The 23,866-nt window shown below is 46.4% G+C and overlaps 1 protein-coding gene across 2 annotated transcripts in view; it reads right to left on the reverse strand.

The window, feature by feature from the left end:
- LOC146798684 (potassium channel subfamily K member 4-like) overlaps nucleotides 1-23,866 on the reverse strand; it is a 387,504-nt gene that overhangs the window by 27,630 nt on the left and 336,008 nt on the right. For both annotated transcript variants that reach the window (XM_085627995.1, XM_085627996.1), the window contains exons 4-6: nucleotides 13,965-14,125; nucleotides 13,416-13,602; nucleotides 8,144-8,283 (exon numbers count right to left, since the gene is read on the reverse strand). In XM_085627995.1, the coding sequence (XP_085484121.1) occupies nucleotides 8,144-8,283; nucleotides 13,416-13,602; nucleotides 13,965-14,125 (488 nt within the window). The remainder of the gene's footprint in view (nucleotides 1-8,143; nucleotides 8,284-13,415; nucleotides 13,603-13,964; nucleotides 14,126-23,866) is intronic.

Here is a 23,866-nt window from a genome sequence, read left to right on the forward strand (position 1 = left end):
CCGAGTTTCCTCCTCCTCTAATGTTGGGGTGGTGATTGCCTTCAAGTATGCCTGCGTCACAGCCAGTGTTCTGTGTGGCCACGCCCTATAAAGATCTCTATAATATTCGGCAAAGGCCGCAGCCACTCCTTCATCTGTACATTGAGTGTTCCCTGAGAGGTCCGTCACTGTTGCCATCCACCTGTTTTGAACCTTTTGCCTGTTAAGCCAGGCCAGAAGCTTCCCGGCCTTGTCTCCCACCTCATAGAGTTTCCTGGCAGCGTCAGAGGCCAACTCCTTGTATTCCCTTCGTAGGGTAACAAGTCTACAAGACTGCTCGAGGTCGTTGTACTGAACAACCTGTCTATCTAGATCATTTATTTTTTGCTCCAGATCCATCAGGCTCTGAACTTTGTCTCGCTTTTCCCAAGCAACACGATTCTGGACCCTATCACATAGAACCGTTTTGTAGGGCTCCCAGACCGTTACGCCAGATTGGACTGAGTCTTTATTTTCTAGGAAGTATATGTCAATGTCTGCCTTGATACCCTTTGCAATTTTGGTATTCTGCAGGTCCCATGGGTTCAGTCTCCAGACCCTAACCCCGTCGCGCTCCCTCAACCCTAATTCCGCCAGAAGTGGGGAATGATCCGAAAGGCCCCAGGCTGTATATTCAGCGCACCCTGCGCCATATGTCTCTCCTCTGGGAACAAATATGTAGTCCAGTCTGGAATGTGAGTCATGGGCCCCGAGTGGAAGGAGTATTGTCTGGTTTGGGGATGTTTTGCCCTCCAAATGTCGGTCAGTCCCATCGTCATGGAGAAGTGTTGTAGTGGTGTGATCGTTGTGCATCCGACCCCACACCTAGAGCGGTCGATGTCCGGGTCCATCACATCGTTAAAATCCCCTCCTACCATATGTATTGCGGAGGGTGTCTCGATCAGTACGTCAATTACCTTCGTCATGGTGGGTGCCTACAATCTGGGGGGTTGCATAGACACAGATCAAGAGGACCTTCACCCGGCCCCACATCCCCAGAACTCCCACATATCTACTCAGGGAGTCGTGCCAAGTGCGTGTAGTTTGAAAGGAAATACTTTTCTTGATCGCCACCCCCCATGCCCCAGTAGTGATCCCCGAGTGTGCCAGAAGTCTGTATGCCCCTCGAGCGATAAATCCGCACTGTGTTCCCCTGAGATGCGTTTCCTGTAGCATCACCACCTCGGGTGGAGTTGTTTTATGTGCCATCCGTGGGCAAAGGGTCCATGATCGGTACTTTGTCTCTCCCACTCTGTTCAAGCTCCAAGATTGCCTTTTCAAGTGGATGTCGTGATGCTGGGCTGGAGGACCTGCCGGTATCGTCTGAGTCTGAGTGCTGGTTAGGGGAGCCGATTCCCTGTGCCGTTTCCATTTAAGATGGCGTGTCTTCCTCTTTGCGACCATCTTGACTCCTTGTGAGAGGCGTAAGTCATCTTCTAGTATATGGTGTGCCTTGACGTTTTCTCCCTGGTCGCCCCGTATCTGTACGGTTCCGTCTCCTCGGGCACCCATCCTCCTTGGTTCTAGTCCCTCTTCCCCTAGCGTCCGGAGGCATCTCTTTCCGCTGTTGGAGCATCGGTCTTTCTTCCACCCATGCCCACGCCTCCTCCGGGGTCTGGAAGACGAAAGACTTCCCCTGGAATAATACTTTTAACTTTGCCGGAAACATTAGCATGTACTGAAGTTTGAGGGCTCGCAATTTAATCTTGACCGCATCGAAGGTGCGGTATTGCCTCTGCACCTCTCGGCTGTAATCGGGAAACGCCATGATCTTCGAGCTTTCAAAGTGGACTTCCCCTTACGGCGCATTTCCCTGAGCATCATGTCTCTGTCCAGAAAGTTCAGGAGCTTCGCGATAATAAGTCTTGGCGGAGTTCCGGGAGGAGGTTTAGCGTTCGAGGCGCAATGTGCACGTTGTACGATGAAACAATGAGAGAACTGCTCTGTTGGGATGACATCGGTTAACCACTTAGTCAGGAAGGTTGCCACGTTGGAGCCCTACACCCCCTGCGGAAAACCCAAAAAGCAGAGGTTGTTTCTCCGGGCCCGGTTTTCCGTATCATCAATACTCCAGAGCATATCCGCAGTGTTATTGCGTACCTCTCTCATCTCCTTCTGGAGGTCCTTGACTGCGTCTTCCACTTCTGAAACCCGGGTCTCGGCCTCTGTCACCTGCTCAGACACCTTACGCAGATCTTGGTGAAGCAACGAGACCTCGGAGCATACCTCGCCGATCTTCCCCTCCAATGCCTCTCTGGAGTTTTGGATGGCTTGAAGGAGTAGGGCCGTGTCTGAGGGAGGCTGTGCTGCCTCCGCCCCTTCAGGGTGCGCCGGGAGCACTTTAGTGTATTTGTACAACTTGCCCTGTCTCGCGGCCTTCAGGTCTTTATCCTTGGCAATGATTCCGTCTCACCTCCACCGCACCATGCATGTATGGGTTCACTTTATTGATTCCGCCTGGAATTCGTCTGGAGGCAGCATGTTTCTCGATTCGTCCTCAGTACGTGGGTCAGTCCGCTGAGTGAGTGAAAGACTGGCACTGTCTCTCTATCGGCACAGTCTGGGGTGGAGGGAGAAGGACTTTCTGCGTTAAGGGTAGATCTGGTATCCTAGACGCACTTTACAACTCACGTGAAATGACAGTCGCTCTCGGTCTGGCGTTCTTTGGGGCCGATGATCTTCACCCACTGGGGTCCACCGGAGCAGGGCAACCACTCCGTCCCCCGCAGCTCCTGAAATCGACAGCGGCGGGTAGGATTCCCACTCTCCCGTGCGGAAGTCACGGGAGATGTAGATCATAACCAGGGCCTCAACCGGACCATCAGCGTAGAATCCTCTGAGGCACTAAATTGCACAGCCACCCTCACCATGAATTTCCTGTGTGCAACTAAAGCCTGGGCAGGGAGGGGGTGGAGGATCTTGTCCACGACCGCTAAATAGGGTCAAATTTCAGGTGGTGGTGTCCTTTCGCATCCTGCACCTCTCCTTGGGGGTGGTATGATACTGAGCCACTGGGGAGTATGGGGCAACTGTCTCTAGTGGAATATTGCTCATATTACCCCTTCAGTTTGTCCCTTAGGGCGAGGCTGAGCCAGGCGGACCCCGCACTCCCAAACCCAAGCCCAGCAGGCCTGGGTACTGCACGTGTCTTAATTCATTTTCTGGCCCCAGACTGCAACCGCTTCACTCACGTGGCCAATTCTCCTCAAGTTCAGGAAAAAAAGCAGAGGGGGGCATCCAAGGCCTTAGGCATTGCCTTTTCCTCCCGTTGAGTCGGGTCCAACGCCGTCTAGGACAGTGCCGGGTGCGCAGGCAGCTTCACCACACCTGCTGCGCTTCTGACAACACTACGCCGCAGGAATATGCAGTCTTTAAAGATTTCCACCGCTATGACCCAGCTCGGCGGCGAAGGCTCCGTCCGCTCTCACCTCCCGCCCTCCGGATCAGAAGGGTAAATTCCCCCAGCCAGTCTCTCACCGCCGTGAGTTACAGTGGTCAGTTTCAGCGTTCTCGGTCGGCCCCTTAATAGATCCCGGAAGCTTTGTTATTAGCCACTGCATAGGGGGCCGCCATCTTGTCTGGGCCGTCCAGTCCGGGATCCGGCCACAACACCGTTGTGTAGCTGCTTCTATACGGGACCACACACGCCTGCGGCCTTACCCACACCCCACCCCACAAACACGTGTCGGCTGATTGTTTCCTTATAATCCAGTTGGTTCTTCATTAAATAACTTTTCAACTTTATACCGGTGTCGACCACTACAATTATAATTTGCACGAGACTTCCACACCATCGTTATACCCCCACTACATGTGCCCGGGACTGTGCTCATTTCTCAGTGTGGGTCTTTCGATTCACACACTCGCGGGGATAATTTCCCTGACCTGGCAGCACCGTATCTACTCAGGTTTGCATAAAACACCACGCATACTATTCCGAGCGCCATTCTTCCTGACTGCACTAAAAACCCAACCCCTAGCCTTCAGTAAATAGGAATGAGCTTACTCTTTTGGGGGTAGTTTCTTGTTGCTCCCAAAACCCCTCCGAGAACTTCCCTTCTCCTAACCCCTCCTTACTCCTACTCTTTACCTCCAATTTAGTAGCAAATATTCCCCATTTACCAGCCATTCAACTCTATCTCTCCCACATGTACTACTAGAACATATACATGTGCGGAAACTCCACACTCGGGGCAAAGATCTCTTCACACAAAAAGATAGGTGTATACGCAGCCTATCACATGTGAAAGTGGTTGAAAGAGCACCTAGAGGAGATGAGTGAATTGGTCTCTTACAGGGCTGGTGAAGATGTGTGCTTGTGGGAGAAGATTGAACAGCTTCCAGGGTGCCAGGACCTATGGGATCTGACAGCATGATAGACATTGTGGACCCACCATCATTCAGGCACCGGTAACCCTGGGTTTATAGTGCATACCCTCCAGTACAACAGAACTGAGCAGCTTGCACACTATAAATCACCCAGGTGTGAGGACTCACAGTGGCAAGTCACGTCCCCTCCAGCATAATATATCCATGCTGATATGACACTTATTATGATATCAAATAAAAGCCTCACTCCTCTGAAAATGAGTGATTCATTCCAAGACCTCTGGGCCTGAGGATGAATGAGGGAGGAAGAGTTGGGGCATTTTATCATATTGCAGTGTCCATCAAAAGAGAGAAACATACTCCTCAGTAAAGTTGCCTAAATACCATTCTGCAAATTCTTGGATACCTCGTCTGTGTAGGTTATAAGGATAAATATGATCTGTAGTGTTCCTCTGTGGAGGACGTAGAGGTGGACAACTTCCAGGAGCACCCAAGCGCCAAGAAGCAAGAGTTCATGGGTGGCTGGAGTTTTGCAAGCGAGCAAGTCCTCTGTTGGTGACAGCATTCGAGCGCTTCTTATACTGTGACCAAAGTCACTGGGGAGAAAGGAAAGGCCCCCTCTCGGTGAACACTGGGACAGGAAGTCTGTGCTTGTCAACATGTGGCCCCTCAGCGGGCATGTTGTGGTAAATATTTCGTTACCGGTACTATTTTTTATGCGGTAAAATCTATCAAGAATAACTCAGTAAATATAAGAGGCAGAATCCGTGGTATGAGAGGGTTTAAAATGCTTTATTCCTATAAAAAGGAAGACAATTCGAATTGTGGGCCTTCTGTTCCATCACCACGAAAGTTCAGGAAGGAAGGGAGCCTATATTATTGACAGATAGGCAGTTTTATAGAAAATACATTACAGTGAAACAGATGCAAGAGGCGTAACAGCTGATAAAAGGTGCATACGTAGCTAATAGAGGGCGTAATTCAAGAAACGTCACTAAACATGATGTCACAAGTGGGCGGATCCATAAAAGAATCCTGCAATGTCAGCAGAAATGTTTGGCAAAGATGCGCACGCAGCCGCATGACGTGTGATTGACGTGCAACTAGAGGGTGAAGGGGACTTGACATTTAGCTCTACATGTGGAGACAGAAGTCTGGGGTTATGTCAACCTAATTCCAAATCATATCTAATATCCTATGTTTAAAGAACTGTGTTATCCAAAAGGAAAGGTCTCTTAGGATAGAATCTTATTCTATACTGACTATACTGACTGTTAGTGCGTGTACAAGCGTCTAAGTGTCTACACTAGATGCGAGGGGGTAGGAATATTCCATGGTAACGGGGCTATGAATTATTTGCATGAGGGCAGCGAGGCCTGGCCCTTTGCACGGTAGCTGGAGGAGTGTTTACCTAAACTACTAGACAGGAATGCATCTGATGGGGAGCGAAGGAGATAATCTCGAAGGTGAAATACAGTTTTTGGCAGGCGACAGGCTGGATCAGGCACCGTTAGCCGCGCAAGGAGTAAGACAAAGTTCATGGTCACAGATGCAGGCTCAGACTGGAGCTTTCAGAGGCAGAAGGCAGGAAAAGGCTTGATGACAGAATTCGGGCCTACTCGCCTGAATCTGTGAAATGTGGGAAGTGAACCACATAAAGTCGGTGGCCTTTCATACTTAGGAATGGAATATCTGACCCATTCATGGCGGATCTGAAAGAGGACATGTTGACGGTGGACGCACATATATTTGCGTCTTCAGAACTAGAGCAGGAGGGAACATACATGTACTTATAGCATGCACATGGAGCCGTTGGGGTCTACGATAGGGGACATAACTGATCACAAAATTCATATTTCCTCAATGTGATGAAGAGGACTTCTTTTTTTTGGCAGTTTCCCATGAACACAAAATGGCGGCTGCTCTAGGAAACATGGGTTATTATCATCCACATTATCACCCAGAAGGCTTCTTGAATAGAAGAAGGATTAAATGACTAAAGTAATTACTGACACCAGAAGGTCTAATCTCATAGACGAAGAGTGATTCAATAACATACAACAATATAGAAAGGTTCCCTTCTTGGTAATGCATGGGTAACTGCAAGGTACGTCGAGCAGTCATACACTTACTTTATGAACATTTCTACAATTCTGTACTGGACACCTCTATGATAGGGGGAGATCTTTCCTAGAAACAGTGACCTCATAGGAAGAGGGAGGACCCTCCTATCATCTCTTTCTTGATTTGGAGAATTGCAGGAAAATCAGAAGGCATGGGATCTTTACCAATCTCTTATAACATCACGCGTCTTAACCAAAGAATGCTTTCAATACATTGCCACTTTTAGAAAGGTGCATCTAGCCTCAATTTATATCTGTACTCAAGCGTTTGTCCACTGAAAGTGGGTTGCCATTCAAAATGGTGGGGGTAAAACTAAAAACCACAGGCACTGGTGGTCAACTGGTTGACACCTACGTTTGATCCCCTTGTTTCTCTCTGTACCACATTGAGGAGACATTAAGACCCATTGGGGCTGAGGACCCACAGAAGATGAAAGTCCCCTGTATGCACACCAGAGCCCAGTGAATGCACCACTGCCATAGGCAGAGTGCAAGCTAAAAGGCAGGAGAAACCAGGAACAATGAACCAGTGATTTGTCTGTGTATTTGACTACGATGAATGTGGTGATTGTATATCTCTGTGAAATGAAATGAAATAACACTTTATTGTTCAGTTAATTAAAACTTACAATATGACACTCTTACATTACCATATGGCACATCATAGGTTAATATAATTTTAAAATAACTGTCTTAAAATACAGTTAAAATCTACGTAATGTATTAAAAACTGCAAGGTAGAAACTGATTTTTAACAGGACCGATCTACAGTTCAAACATTTCATAAGGTCTTATTGCATTTAATAGGCCCATAGCACCTTAGATGTCCTATTTATTTTTAGATCTTTGTATCTCTGTGTTTTTTAGGGGTCAACTGAAAGTATTTCTGGTAAAATGCTGAAAAGTATTTGTCATAGGGCGTCTAAAAGATTGCAAACTATAAGGTTTTGCTAGCAAATCTGCATTATAAGCCCTCCACCACAGATTATATCAAGTGAGCTTCAACAATAGAAGCTTGAAATGTATTGTCTGGCCTGGCTTGAATTATTCTCTGGTGTGCAGTGCTATGATCTGTATAGCCTCTGTAACTGGGTATCTCTTGTTTGACCTGGTATAAAATGAGGTGCCCATATTGCTAAAATATAGTCTAGTGCAATCAGATATCCACTAGAATAACTAAGGGGTTCCCTAATATGGTCTTGAGTATCTTGCTATGATACGCTGTGCATTGATGTGACCTGATCTGTTCCTAGTACATACTGAGCATAATGTATGCCTGTGGTTGCAGGTGGTGGTCACAGGCTCTCATTTTTGGGGGCCAGGACCTATTTTGTATCAGTAGACTTTAGCCGACATCAAGATATAGAAAAGGAACAAGGAACATAAAGATAGGAGAACACCAACAAAAGGAAACACTAGACATGATAAGAGAACATGCAAGAGTGAGATAAAAAACAGGAAGTGTAGGGTGGAGGAGACAGAAGCAGGAAGTGGAATCAAGACTGGCCAGCTTTGGTATTTGCTAACCCCAGCCTTCCATAGTGCTGATGGTGGGCTCCTAAGGAAAACTTTGGGGTCCTGCACTTCTGTTTTTACAAATAAAGCACGGTTTATGCCTGCCCTTTAGAGAAGCCAATTCCCCAGTCTTACAGACCATTAGCCCTCCTTCTTACCTCAGCTTTGGTTTTTCTGGATAGGACCCGCAACCAGTTCCCTATCATGGTGAGGATGGAGGCAAAGTAGGCCAGGCCCAGAAGGATCCAGAACCAGACCAGTGGCTTGTACCACATGTACTCCTGCCCCGAGCTGTCACCTGAGGATGTAAAACACACAAAGAGATGATCACTCACAGAAGGCACACAAAGCACTTCACATATAAGCCTCGGAGATATTGAATTTCCTGGGACTTTAACGCTCCACAGTTTTGCTTTATTATTAAAAAGTCCCTCTCGACTCCCTACCAACCAAATTGCCATTCGAATATAGGATAGTCATTTTCAGACATGTGACTTGAACTTATATTCTTTTCATTTATATAGCTGAGCCCCAGAATCTCTTGGCTTACAGTTGGGGTTTGGCTGTTCTCACCTATCTGGTCTCCAAACCGGGTATGGCACTGAGACTGCTACTTGTCAGATGGTGGGCTGTGTTGGATGGTGAAAGTGCCCCTATGTTTGTCTTCTCGGGTTGCTGTCCTTGATCGCTCAGTGGCATCTGACATGGCGGATCATATGGATGGGCATCTTGACAGGTCAACTCAACCCATTCTAAGCACCTAATCAGCTTTAGGCTGTATTCTGAATTGGATTTCTTCACTTCCTTTTGGCGTAACCAGTTTGCATAGGCTGGGACCTTCAGGTCATGCTCCATGCCTATGCACTGATGCATGATCAGGGTTCCATCTTCTTACCCACTTTATTTAATTACTCTTTGGATTGGCCGGAAGATGTGGTGCTTCACTGGCATCTCCACCCACCAGAACTGAGTACACTATCCTCTTTTGGATGGTGCAATGTTTAAGATCTGTCCACTGCCTGCTGGATTTGTCTCAAAACCATAAAAGACTAGACGTCAGATGATCACAAGAAATTAGATCCATCTAAGAGGAATTTTTCTTCTTTTCATCTTGGTGCACCTCTGTCTTTGTTCAGCCTTCGCTCTTTAGTTTTTCCTTACATGATATTAAATCTACTCTGGCTGCAGCGCTGCGATCTCTTGGCTTGTCAGTGATTCGTCTGTCTTTTCATCACAGCTCTGTAAATTAGTCACCCAGGATCTTTCCAGCTTGCTCTGCTCAGACACACCAGACACTGACTTCTAACCTCTTACTGTTGGCTGTTGTTTCAAGACTGAGTTTGTTCATGTTATCTTATTGAGGTTACACCTCATGGGTACCCTTCCACAAAAGGGGTGAGTTTATGATTTCCTCTAGTGCCCTGCCCATCTCTCATTCTGGCGGAGAAGATCAGTGAACAGGGTTTGGAGAAGCCAGCATGTACTCTATTGCATTTAGCCACAATCAATTTTTCAAAGAAACTTTGTCATCAACTGCCCCAAGGTCTCTAGAACTTTCTACATTTAAAAAAATGTCCACTTCCACCATAGATGCTTTTCAGAAAACTTTAGACTCATTTTTGCCGATGTTAGATGGTGATGGGCACCAGCCCTCGCCTTTGGAGACCAGGACTTTGTTTTCATCAGAAGATTTTGACCAAAAGCAAGGCAGAAAAGATAGAAAGAAGGAAATGACAAACGGATAATAATAAGAAACAATGACAAGGGAAGAGAGCAGGGGTGAAAAGTAGTAGAGGGATGTAGGTACAGGAAGTGTATGGTGGTGAAAGAATGAGGCATGAGGTGGAGTCCAGACCAGGCAGCCTTGGGATTTGGCAAAGCCTGGATTAGGCAGTGCCAACGGCGGCCTCCTAAGAAAAATGTTGGGCCTCTGGAATTACATTTTTTTGTAACTATTTATTAACAGGCTAATTCTATTGCCTTACTTACATTTCTTGCATAATCTTGATCTGAATGAAGTCCGGAGAGTGGATGGTTCTTCATTCATTGTTGCCTCCATCCTCGCCACCTTGTCTTTCTTGGTGCTACAGTGACCTGGAGATCACTTGACGAATATGAATTCTGCAATGAGCTACCTTTCGTCTCCTCCAAGGAGGTGTGATGGGCTAAAGTCCGTTTAATTCATATTCAGTGTGGATTTGTTTGTACACCTTTAAAAATGCCACTAAAACATGTCCTTGTCTCATTTTCAATAATTTACCCTTGATCAGACTTTTTGCTCATATTTATTTTAACACCTAAGTCAAAAGAAGTTAACCTGGCTAGTGATTGGGCCTGGTGAGGGCCCCATGACTGGGTAGCCTGGTGGTCAGATGTAAGAGGCAACCTATAATAATATCCACATTTGTAAAGCGCGAACACTCACCCGTAAGGGTCTCTAGACGCCGGGGGCTTCGGGAAGATTAAGCAAGCTATTGCCCAGAGTCACATGGTGCTGGGCTAATCTACCGCCAGCGCTGGGGATCGAACCTGGCCGCAGCACCACACCTCTTCTAGAGCATAAACGGCATGACGTATGTGGCATAAACGGCACATTAAACTCACCATGTATGGATAAAGTGCTGGTCTTGCACTGTATGCCTATCTTTTTGGTTACATTAACTTATATGTCTCACACAGTAGAGCTATGCATTAATTTACACGGTGGTTTTCAGAGTATGGAACACAACAAAATCGTCCTACAAAAATATCAGCTCCATAACATTGAGTACCATGGTATCATGAAGGTAAATATGGATAGGCACGTATAGAATTGCTATACTTAACTCCACATCTATGTACCTTGAAGGTTTATATCTTCAAGGCACACAGTTGTGGAGTAAAGATGAGAATAGATATACTATTTATATATACATATCTGTGCACCTCGAAGATATATCTTCAAGGTGCAAAGATGTAAATTAAAAAATAGTAAATCTATATGTACCAATATATACCTTCATGATATTGTAATAGTTGATATTTGGATACTATGGCGCTAATTGACAAGCCCCCTGCAAAGCCGAAGCTTCACCTTTCATGACTCAAGAGCAGCTCAAACCACCAAATCATATTTATGAGGCCACGCATAGCCACTTTGCACGGCTTTGAATGGCCTCATACATATGGAGTAAGGCAACGCAGCGCAAATCGCTGCGTTGCCTTACTCTGCGGTAGGGAGGTGTTCCATGGGCATTGTGGTGAGTGGTCCCATGGAACCCTAATAAGCTTTGTTGCATCATCAGATTTACAAGACCATGTAAACCTGGGGATGTGCCAAAACCTTACGTCTCCCCAGGGGAGGCACAATGAGGCAAAATACATTTATTTCTCTTTGTTTTTTCCTCTTTCTATGTGGACTCATAGAAAGAGGAAGAATCCATCCAGGACTGTTCTTGTGCTGGAATGTGTCCCTTTCTGCACAAAAACAAGTCTTGATTCCACCTCATGCCTCTTTTATCCATCAGACACTTCCTGCACCTTTATCTCACTCTGGCAGGTACCTGCTTTCTCCATTTGTTGTGGTTTTTCTGTCTTTTTCGTCCTCCTTCTTACCCCCTTGTGTGGCTTTCCTTCTTTTGCTCTGGGTCAAAGTCTGATGAGGAAAAATAAGTGCAGTTCCCCAAAAATGAGTGTTGGTGTACCCCACCTGCAACCACTGGCTTAAATTAAGCACTGGCAGCAGGCATATGCTAAGACCTCAAACAGTAGGCCTATCACTCAGGTTACAAGACTCATAGGGCCTGATTTACCAGTTTGTCACGCAGTGCAGCATCCTCAAATGTTGCGCTGCTCTGCATGAGAAGGAGAGAGCAGGAGAGTGCTATATTTACAGAATTATGGCACTCTCCCACCCTCTCCCTAAGCCGGCAAAGAAATGTGCGTTCATGCGCCACGGACACACCTTTGCACCATAGTGCTAGGGTGTCTGAGTGAGTCTAGCATAGGTTTTGTACTAGAAGGATACCCTTCCAGTACAAAATACTATGCTTAGGCTAACTTTTCCCACTTTGAATGTGTGCTGGGCAGTGCAGCACAGATGCAAAGTCGTAAAATAAAGGAGAAAAAAAGCATTTCCTCTTCATAGCGCCTATCTGACATGGGCACTATTTTCTGACGTTAAACCTGGTCTACTTTTTTAAGTAAATAGAGCTTAGCGACAGAAACCTTGGGTGTTTGCATGGGAACGCCCATACACCACCCATGCTAAGCCGTCTTGGTGTTAAGTAATGCAAAGCAGTGAATGCGCTTCTTGGCTTTACTTTCAAGTGATTTTCCCGCATAAAACAGGTTTTATGCAGGAAAGTAAATAGGGGAAAAAGATTTAGCAATGTTTCACATCCCTTTTGTGATGCAATCATGGTGTTAAATCTTAGTAAATGGACAACAAAAGACTCAACAGAAAGCTTGATTCTCATCCTTGGTGCACAGATTATTTAGAGCTTCAACAAAGAGCCAAGGCTTGTTACAGAGATCTTACAAGAACAGGAGAACCATGGGGCATATTTACAAGGATGTGGTGGAGCGCAGCGTTAGCCCTCTTGGCTTAACGAAGCGCCCCGCCACTTCTGAAACACAGGGCTGCACCGTATTTACAAGAATACGGTGCAGCCTTGCGTTTCTCCGTGCGCTGGTGCTAATTTAGCGTCCTAGCGCCAATGCAGGCACCCTTGCACTATGGTGCAAGGGTGCCTGTGTTGATGGCAAACACATAAACAATCTGAAATGGTGATTTGAAACTACTATGTGTGGTGCTTAATGCTGCTCGTACAGAAGTTGCAAAACGTCATTTTTTTAATGATTGTTTATGTGCAGGATGTTTCTATGTGTGCTGCACAACATAACACACATGGAAACAGCAAAAATTGAGCGGAATTAAACATTTCTCCTCATTGCGCCAGGGTAAGACCATGTTTTTACCTGGTCTTAATTTTGGCGCTGCCCCATATTTACGCCTTGTAAATTGAGGGCAGTGTCAGAACGCCAACCACAACACCCATTGCCTGCCCCATTCACACTAAATATAGCATGAAAGGGAGCCTTATTCACAAGGCTCAACGCTGCCATGTGAATAAGGCGAAGCCTTATTGCCACCACAACATCGAGAAAAGTGACTTTGTGTTGGCGATAGGGGCTTGTAAATATGCCCCCAGGTGTCAGTTTACCCACAGGCATAGGCCACAGGCTGCAAAGCGAATCTTCAGGTTCAGTAGAGGTTATGGACTCAGCTATTAGGCAGCAAAGCAACCTCAGGGCACACAGTTCTTATTATTATGCTATACTTATTTCCCAAATGCACTGTAGATGCACTATTATCAGGCAACATAGCAATCCCTCAGATCACAGGGCTCTTACTTGCTTCAGCCAGGAGGCTGCTCAGGGTTTACTCACCTGCCACGTAGTCCCCGAAACCAACAGTGGTTAGGGTGATAACCACAAAGTAGATGGACTCCAGCAGGGTCCAGGCCTCCACCCGCTGAAAGATGAAGGTGGGCAGCATCACAAAAAGCAGGCAACCAACCAGGATAAAGAGCACAGCCGAGATGACGCGGACTATGGTGGGACTGACGCGCCACTTCTACAGACAGAGACATAGAAACAGAGGAGAAACATGAGTGGAACAGAAATAGACGGTGGCCGACCTATTGGGGAAAGTCTGGGATCTCCTAAAGTCCCCAACCTATGAAATGTTTGCGCAGAGGCAGTCACATGTCAGACAAGTAGGGTGTCTCTCAGCAGCGCCTCAAAAATGGCAGCACCACTTGAAATGTGAACGAATCTGCCACACTCCAGCCATCCTTTCAGAGGTACAGATGTATCCGGGAGGAGTAGTAATTCCTCAACAGGTCAGACCACCGTAGGAAAAATTTAGCAAAAGTAAACAGGTGGACGAAAAAAGAGGGGGCCATTGTTTTTGTCCCACCCGTAAAAATCACTTACCAGAAAAATCTGCTCCACTTTGCCAATGGCTTTCCTCAGTGTGGAGCCCAGGTGGTCGCCAACGCCGGCCAGAAGGATGCCAAAGAGCGGGATGCCCACCAGCGCGTAGAAAATGCAGAAGAGCCGCCCTCCGTCAGTCTTTGGAGCAGAGTTGCCGAACCCTGAATGGGCATGGGAAAAACCAAATCAGGGTCAGATTACCTACAGTCTTTCCCCCTCTTCTTCATCTCCACGTTGGCACCCATCTATCACTCTGCCCTCCTCTGACTTCGGTTGTCTTCCTCTTTGCACTTGCCCTTTCTTCTCAGTCACTGCTGAGTGTGACTTCTACCACTCTAAATTTCAATAAAACATATTTGCAACTTTACAAATCATTTGAAAATGTTTGTTTCTTGTGATTGGAACTATATTTCATCAGTTTGGAATGTGTTACACTTTAGCATATAAGAACAAAGACCGAGCTGTCTGCTATGCAGTGTGTATCCTGTTGCAGGAGACAGGGAATAGTGGGGATTAGGTTTGCCCCATGGTCTACAGCTCTCATCGTAATCTGTTTATAGGGTCGGTGCATGCTGCTTTTGTCTGCAGGATAGGGCGTCTGCTGTGGTGCCTGATCATGCTGCTTTAGTCTGATGGGCTTGTAGTGGGGGGGGGGGGGGGGGGGGGGAGAGGGGGCAGAGCATGCTCCTTTTTCTGCTGGGCTTGTACTGTGGGGGCCTGTTCATGCTGCTTTTCTCTGCTGGGCTGGACTTTTATGGTGGGGCCTGAGCATGCTGCTTTGTCTGCAGGGTAGGGCGTCTATTGTGGGGTAGACCATGGAGCTTTTGTCTGCTGGGCCGGACTTTTATGGCGGGGCCCGAGCATGCTGCTTTGACTGCAGGGTAGGGCGTCTGTTGTGGGGTATACCATGCTGCTTTTGTCTGCTGGGCTGGACTTTTATGGTGGGGCCTGAGCATGCTGCTTTGTCTGCAGTGTAGGGCATCTATTGTGGGGTAGAACATACTGCTTTGTCTGCTGGGCTAGACGTTTATGATGGGGCCTGAGCATGCTGCTTTGTCTGCAGGGTAGGGCGTCTATTGTGGGGTACAACATGCTGTTTTTGTCTGCTGGGCTGGGCTTTTATGGTGGGGCCTTAGCATGCTGCTGCTGGGCAGGCCGTCTGTTGCGGGGCCTGATCATGCTGCTTTTGTCTGCTGGGCTGGGCTTTTATGGTGGTGCCTGAGCATGCTGCTCTGTCTGCAGTGTAGGGTGTCTATTGTGGGGTAGAACATGCTGCTTTTGTCTGCTGGGCTGGGCTTTTATGGTGGGGCCTGAGCGTGCTGCTTTGTCTGCAGGGTAGGGCGTCTATTGTGGGGTAGAACATGCCGCTTTTGTCTGCTGGGCTGGGCTTTTATGGTGGGGCCTGAGCATGCGATTTTGTCTGCAGGGTAGGGCGTCTATTGTGGGGTAGAACATGCTGCTTTTGTCTGCTGGGCTGGGCTTTTATGGTGGGGCCTGAGCATGCTGCTGCAGGGCAGGGCGTCTGTTGTGGGGCCTGATCATGCTGCTTTTGTTTGCTTGACTGGGATTTTATTATGGGCCAGGAAATGCTGCTCTGATCTATAGCTGTCGAGTCTGTATTGCCCAAGACATCAATTCTGATCTGAAACTCTGTAGTAATATTGTAGAGAGACTCCACCCACGAATGATGATAGGCGACGGAGAAAGGGAACAGGTTCTAGAATGGCAGGTGTTTCCTACAAAGGTGGGAAGCACTTAGTGTTTTTTAAATACCCCCCACTCACCAAAAGGGCCCTTGGTGTCATGCTTCATCATAGGGGTCTTCACGTCCCTCTACGGAACGCGGCGTGGTACTAACCAATGAATACGCAAGAGCACTGATGGAATCACTATGTGTGGTGTGTGAGGTTGGTGAGTGGTAGGGTCAGAAGTGAATGAATTAGTGAGTGTTTAAAAAATACCTGGCAGGTGAGGACTAAAAAACTTTTAATATGCCTCCGTGCTGGTATTGTTAAAAAGGTGTGATGGAGGTTTTATGTGTGTTTAATGTACATAACCTCCTGTGTGTGCGTCGACATGTTTCGAAGCGTAAAGCTTCTTCTTCAGGACGGGTGCACAGATCCCTACCTTACTCACATGTGACAGACTTATGCTGTCTTAACATAAATAATATTATGTGTGAAAAATAACCAAATGTGCCTATTATGGTAGAAATGGCCTGCAACAAGGTACTGCCTTCAGTGTCCATCTGAAAAAGAACACAGGGGTGCAAAAGGGTATTAAAAACAGACATTCCTGGTGTGGTAATCATGACCTGTAAAGGTGAAAGTTACACAGTGTGATGGTTGACCTATCAATATCCGTGTAGTGCTCTGTAAAAAAGACACATACAAAACAGACCAAACACTTAGCATAAAACACACTCTCTATATAAATTCCAGCGTTTGCGTAGTCCTCCCCTAATGAGATCAGAAATAAATAAAAACCATGTGAGGGGAAGAGAGGGATGCATACTTGCTAAGATGAAGTCAAAGGCATCATGAGCCTGCAAGGACGTTCTGCTGACTAGCACTCTGCAAGGGTAAAAAGAGTACATCATTCAGCATCAAAGGTGGTACTCACTCAATCGTAGCGGTGATGATCCTGCGGCCCTGACATCGGCTATGCCGTTCTTACAAGTGTAGGGGTACACCCTATTGCAGCTCCGTGGTGTAAATGGAGTTCGCAATAGTCGCTTTTTATACTGCCACTGATTGAAACGAATTCCCGCCTAGCAAGGAGGACGTGCCAAACACTGCGTCCGTATCGGGGCAGGGCTTGACTATGTTCACTGCGACTGCACTAGGGAAGGCAGAGTACTTTGCTGGTCATGCGCATTACCAAGGTGGTCCCGCGGAAACAAAAATGCTTTACCGCTAACTCATTGTTGATCTGCGGTTGACACTGCGTCTGCGCAGAGAGGAGATTGCCGTTATAGGAGAAAAATGCCGATTTGTGACAGCTCGTTTCAATATTAAAGTCGTTACATATTTGCAAATGAATAAAGCTAAACAAAAAAACGTGAGAGGCTTAATTAAAGAGTTATGAAGAAAAGTGCCGTTCAAACACTCCTAAGTATTTACAATATCGTTGATGAAAGGCTCGATTAGCTGGCTGCAAGGGTATTTACAATAAAAACGCTGGTAAAGTAAATGTAAATGTAGAGGTACTTGTATAGCGCACGACTACCCGGAGGTATCTCAGCGCTTGTACGAATACCGCTGAGGAACCCTTCCTGGCCTTTCCCTGTGAAGTGTCCACTCCTGGGCACCCCCAAAGTGAGGCCAGGCATCCTAGCGTTGTTGGGGCCGTTTTGGAGATTAAGCAAGCTATTGCCCAGAGTTGCAGAGTGGGACCCATGATTAGGATAGGCATCGAGGTGAGAATTATCAGGTCCGAGGAAATTGAGCCCAAGACCCGCCGAGGCGGGAATTGAACCCTGGCCGCAGGCCAGACTTCTGCATCAGGGTCTGACACTCTAACCATTGAGCCACACTTTTCCACTAAAGTGGGTGCCAAATTCCAATATGGTTAGAAGTACTTATTATAAAAAAGACATCAACAGCCTACGACCAGGAATGCAGAAGACTTCTGTCAGATAGGAGGAACTACGCCATCCTACAAGAGGATCCAATGGAATCATTACGGGTCCAGATTATGGGAATGGTGGAAGAGGCTTTAGCACACGACTGGGTGTCAAAGAAGGGAGCAGAGTTCCTTGTCCAAAAATCACAGAGGACGCCTTATTTTTACACCATTCCCAAGATACACAAAGACCTCGAACACCCACCAGGGAGACCAATAGTTTCCGGCATAGGGTCGATTTTAGAACCCCTTATTAAATTTGCGGACACCTTTCTACGCCCTCTGGTTCAGACACCCGACACCTACTTAAAAGATACCAAAACAGTATTACAACTACTACAAAATCTAATCTTCAACCCAGAGACACAGATACTCATGAGCCTAGACGTAGAGAGCTTGTATACAAGCCTCCCCCATAATGACACCCTGGAGATAATTGAGGAAGTCCTTTTTTCCAACACATGGGAGTACCAAATACACAGAAACCTTGTAATGGAGTGTATTACCCTAGCACTTACCAAAATCGTCTTCCTCTACGAGACAACTCTCTACTTGCAGAGACATGGGACCAGCATGGGGAGCACCTTTGCTCCCAGCCTGGCTGGTCTCTATGTCCACCATCTGGAGCACAGTAAGATTCTCCATCAAGATAACCCTTTCAGGTGTAACATCATTACCTGGAAACGCTACATTGATGATGTGCTGGTTATCTGGGAGGGGGATACCCAATCCGTTGAAAAGTTAATGGACTGGATCAACCAACAGAACCCCTACCTGAAATTTACAAGCATTTCATCTCGTGAGCATTTGGTGTTCCTAGACCTCAACATTTACCCGGAGGGGGGATTACTGAAGAAAACCACACACTTTAAACGACATCAAAAACCTGCCTGTTAAGATATGACAGCTTTCATCCACGCCACCTACGAGACATATGGGCAGTTTCTCCGCCTCAGGCGGAACTGCACCAATCTCACTGATTACAGAGAACAAGCTACAGACCTCAAGACAAAACTCGCCCATCGCAATTACCCGGCACCCGTCATAGACAGGGCCATGAAGAGGGCATGCAATAATCACAGAGAGGCTTTGCTAGAAGAAAGGGTTACAGAAGATCCAGAGGCCAGACTTATATGTGTAACAACCTACAACACCCATTCAGATGTGATTTCCAAAATTGTGAACAAACATGGGAGAACCCTCACTTGTGGGGATCTCCATCTAGAAAAACCTTTGTTCGCTCACAAGAGGGGCAGGAACCTCAAGGACATGCTGGTCCATACACGCCTTCACACAGGTCAAACCACGCCTACCAACAACCCATCTGTACACCCTGTCCAGGGCCACCACCCTTGTGGCAACTGCAGCACGTGCCACCTTACCAAGAAAAGCAGATGGGTGGAGTTCAGGAATGGGAGTAAATGGGAGCAGAGGAAATTCACCAACTGTAACAGCCGCAACGTCATATACTTGATCACGTGCCCCCGTGGGCTCGAATACATAGGCATGACGTCAAGGCCAGTCAAAATTCGAATAGGTGAACATAAAAGCAACGTTCGATGTAAGAAGAGCACCACTAAAATGGCTTCCCATTTCCTAAACGAAATGCACACAGTGAATGATCTACATTGGACGATTGTTGAACAACTGCCATCAGAGACTGGTTTACTGGAAAAAGAACAGCGTTGGGCATTCCGTCTGGGGACGAGTGTTACAGGGCTTAACGACAGTATCCCCTGGAATCAATTCACTTGAAATGGTCTATGATATTAAGAGCATTAGAGACTCTAAACAGAATGAATGTCTTGGGGCATACAACCAGCCTGCCAACAGTGGTTTGCAGTGGCTTCTGTTTTAACCAATGGGCTCCTCCTACAAAGTCCACTACACTTTTCCCCTGCTTTTTGAACCTCCTTTTAGAAATAATGTCGTTTTTTCAGAAGCGGGTATGTACCAACCCCCCCCCTTTTTATAACAAGTACTTATAACCATATTGGTATTTGGCACCCACTTTACCAACGTTTTTATTGCAAATACCCTTGCAGTCAGCTTATGGAGCCTTTCATCAACGATATTGTAAATACTTAGGAGTGTTTGATCGGCACTTTTCTACATAACTCGTTAATTAAGCCTCTCACGTTTTCTTGTTTAGCTTTATTCATTTGACTTTAATATTGAAACGTGCTTTCACAAATCGGCATTTTTCTCCTATAATGGCAAGCTCCTCTCTCTGCGCAGATGCAGTGTCATCCGCAGATCAACAATGAGTTAGCGGTACAGCTTTCTGTTACCGCGGGACCACCTTAGTAATGCGCATGACCAGCAAAGTACTCTACCTTGCCTAGCGCAGTCGCAGTGAACATAGTCAAGCCCTGCCCCGATACGGACGCGGTGTTTGGCACGTCCTCCTTGCTAGGCGGGAATTCGTTTCAATCAGTGGCAGGATGAAAAGCGACTATTGCGGACTCCATTTACACCACGGAGCTGCAATAGGATCGTTGGTAGCAGGGAGTACCTCTATACTTGTAAGTACAGCATAGCCGATGTCAGGGCCGCAGGATCATCACCGCTACGATCGAGTGAGTACCACCTTTGATGCTGAATGTTGTACTCTTTTTACCCTTGCAGAGTGCTAGTCAGCACAATGTCCTCGCAGGCTCATGATGCCTTTGACTTCATCTTAGCAAGTATGCATATCCCTCTCTTCCCCTCGCATGATTTGTATTTATTTCTGATCTCATTAGGGGAGGACTACGGCAAACGCTAGAATTTATATAGAGACTGTGTTTTATGTAAAGTGTTTGGTCTGTTTTGTATGTGTCTTTTTTACAGAGCACTACACGTATATTGATAGGTCAACCATCACACTGTGTAACTTTTACCTTTACAGGTCATGATTTACACACCAGGAATGTCTGCTTTTAATACCCTTTTGCACCCCTGTGTTCTTTTTCAGATTGACACTGAAGGCAGTACCTTGTTGCAGGCCATTTCTACCATAATAGGCACATTTGGTTATTTTCCACACATAATATTATTTATGTTAAGACAGCATAAGTCTGTCACATGTGAGCAAGGTAGAGATCTGTGCACCTGTCCTGAAGAAGCAGCTTGACGCTTCGAAACATGTCGATGCACACACAGGAGGTTATGAACATTAAATACACATAAAACCTCCATCACACCTTTTTAACAATACCAGCACGGAGGCATATTAAATGTTTTTTAGTCCTCACTGCCAGGTAGTTTTTTAAACACTCACTAATCCATTCACATCTGACCCTACCACTCACCAACCTCACACACCACACATAGTGATTACATCAGTGCTTCCGCGTATTCGTTGGTTAGTAGCACGCCGAGTTCCGTAGAGGGACGCGAAGACCCCTATGATGAAGCATGACACCAAGGGCCCTTTTGGTGTGTGAGGGGTATTTAAAAAACACTAAGTGCTTCTAACCATTGTAGGAAACACCTGCCATTCTAGAACCTGTTCCCTTTCTCCTTCGCCTATTATTCGTGGGTGGATTCTCTGTGTTCTTTAACTGTAATTGGGGAGACTGAATCCGCCCCCAGTGTCCATGTGGACACGATCTCTCTCCGCTCCCTCCTTTGATTTGTATGGTAATATTGTAGAGCCAGGGTATGCAGCAGTCCCACAGAGGGCTGTCTTTGTGTACTGAGGTCAGACACACTCCTTCAGTCTGCAGGCTTGTGTTCGGTGGGGCCTGGGAATTCTGCTTTGATGCAGAGGCCACTGGTTGTTATTGTACGGCCAGGGCATGCTGGTCTGACCTCAAGTGTTTTGGTTGTAACGTGGCCGTGATATGGTGCTTTGATCTGTTGGACTATAGTTTGTATTGTGCGGCCCACAAGTGCTTAGTTGGTAAACAAAAGAAGTGCCAGGGCTCTTGTCAGGAGGCCACTGCAGCTTGTGCCACACATTGCCCCTTCTAACCATCACACACCTACAATGTGATAATTCAAACTATTTCAGGATCCCAAACAAATAAAAATGGCTTGGGAGGATGGTGATAGTCATTTTTAATGTATATTACATTAATAATTAGTTGTTGCTGTGGGTATCTCTAAATTAGCCAGACAGCACCACCTTGTGGCAGACTGTCACAAGCGCTGGTGTTGACAATTAAGTACTGATGTTGAGCACCGGAAACCACTGGCTCAAATTAAGCTCTAAGACAAGTGTTGCTTTGATGTGCAGGATTGCGCTTGTATTGTGGGGCTTGGCATGCTGCTTTTCTCTGAAGGGCAGTGGTTGTATTGTGGGACTGGGGAATGTGGCTTTAATTTACGTGGCTGAGGTTGTGCTTTGGGGGCAGTCTAATATTTATCTGCAGAACCATGATTGCATTGGGGCCAGGAGATGCTGCTTTGATGAGCAGGGTTGTGCTTGTATTGTGGGGCCTTGCCGTGCAGCTTTGATTTGCAGGGCGGTGGTTGTGTTGTGGACTGGAACATGCTGACGAGGTTTTGCTGTGGGACCGGACACAGTATTTTCAGTTTTTATTTGCAGAAACATGATTTTGATGTTGAGTTGGATCTTGTCGGGTTGAGGAACAAGTATTCACACAGTATATATGAATCCCTGCACATCAGAACTGAAAGCATTCTGTCCGAGTCCACAACACAACCAAAGCCATGCTCCTAAAACATTCAATGAATAGGGAAGTTAATTAAAATACTTGACAATGACATATAAAACTGTGGGAAGTAGATGCATTTAAGCAGGCTCTGCTGAAATGAGAGCATAGTGGTAATAGGACACACTAATAACAAGCATTGGCAAAGCCAATAGATCCCGGCAATCCTGTCTTTTAGTTATGTGTTATGGAGTGGAGAGGATGTATGCGGTGTGGAGTGGAATTTTATGGGTTGGATTGGAATAGTTTGTTGTGGCATTGTGTGGTGTGGAAATGATGTGTGGTGGTGAGTGGAGTTATGTGTAGTAGAATTATGAGGGGTGGATTTGTGTGTTGTGGCACTGTGTGGCACTGGAATCCTGTAACACAAAACTCATAGATATAAAAGGACTCTTGTGATATTCTGCCTATATTTGCACAGTAAAGATGCCCTTGGAGTCACCTTGGGCAGTGGATGTTGATAAGCCACTGCTGAGGTATTAACAGCATCCCTCCTGTACCAATAACCTATGTTTTTGCACAAAGAGACGTGGACACAGCTACCACATTGGTCAACAAATCCTCTAAGCCCAACCACACACCCAAATACACCAAACATTTCAGTAGACCAGAGGGTAGCCATTTTGTGCTCTCTTCTTCATGGAGATGAGGGAATCACTATGGGTGACCCGAACTGCCACCTGTGCGCTAGGGGATGCATTTCAGGCTACATCAGCAAGGTATTCGCGGTTGAGACTGAAACCATAAACATAAGATAAGGATACCTGGACAAGTCTTTCTCCTTAGCTGACTGTATTTTTCCAGCACCTCTACCGCCACCCTTGCTTCTCAATGGCCCCTCTGTCCAAAGCTGGTGTCAGAATGATTGTATCGCTTTTCAAATAGGATAGTCATCTTGACATATCCTCTGCACTTGCCTTTACTCTAACTACTATTTTGTGTAATTTGCAGCAGCAAATGACCACATCTTACTTTAATGAATTCCTTTACAACCACTTCCTTGTACACAGTTTCAAATATTCATGCTCTGTGGGTTTGTTTTTTTTTGTCTCTGCAGTTCACCAACCTACTATTTTCTTCCAAAATATTCACACTTTGTCAAAGAGATCTGAACAGAAAACATATCAGTGACAATGTGCTCGTTCTATTTTTAGTCACACAATATTCAGTTTATGTGCTTCTCACATCCATGATTGTGCTTCTTTTTACAAAGAAATAGAATTATTGTGTGATGATACAATAGTCGGTGTTTGGGGTCCACTGTATATTTGAAACATTGTGTTGGTCTTAAGAGTCAAATGTGTGATGGTAGGCAGGAATGTTGGCGCCTTATGGCCACCAGCACAAACGCTCAGTAGAGGATGCGTATTAATGGTGTTGACAACTACATGAACAGCTGTCGGGGTAGGGAGGAGAGAACCAGGATCTACCAGGGTCTAGCCAGAGCTGATCGGTGTGGGTTGTATCCTAATGTGGGAAGGGAGGATGTCCCCAAGCCCAAGGGACTGGACAGGGAAGCATCTTTTTGTCAAAGACAAACATGCTCAGATGCTGCAACAAGGGGTGGCTCCTCCATTGGAGCAGAGGAGCGTTGCCCACTAAAGTGCCCTCCAAAGA

This window comes from Triturus cristatus, chromosome 9 (genome assembly GCF_964204655.1).
Source record: "Triturus cristatus chromosome 9, aTriCri1.1, whole genome shotgun sequence".
NCBI classification, from domain to species: domain Eukaryota; kingdom Metazoa; phylum Chordata; class Amphibia; order Caudata; family Salamandridae; genus Triturus; species Triturus cristatus.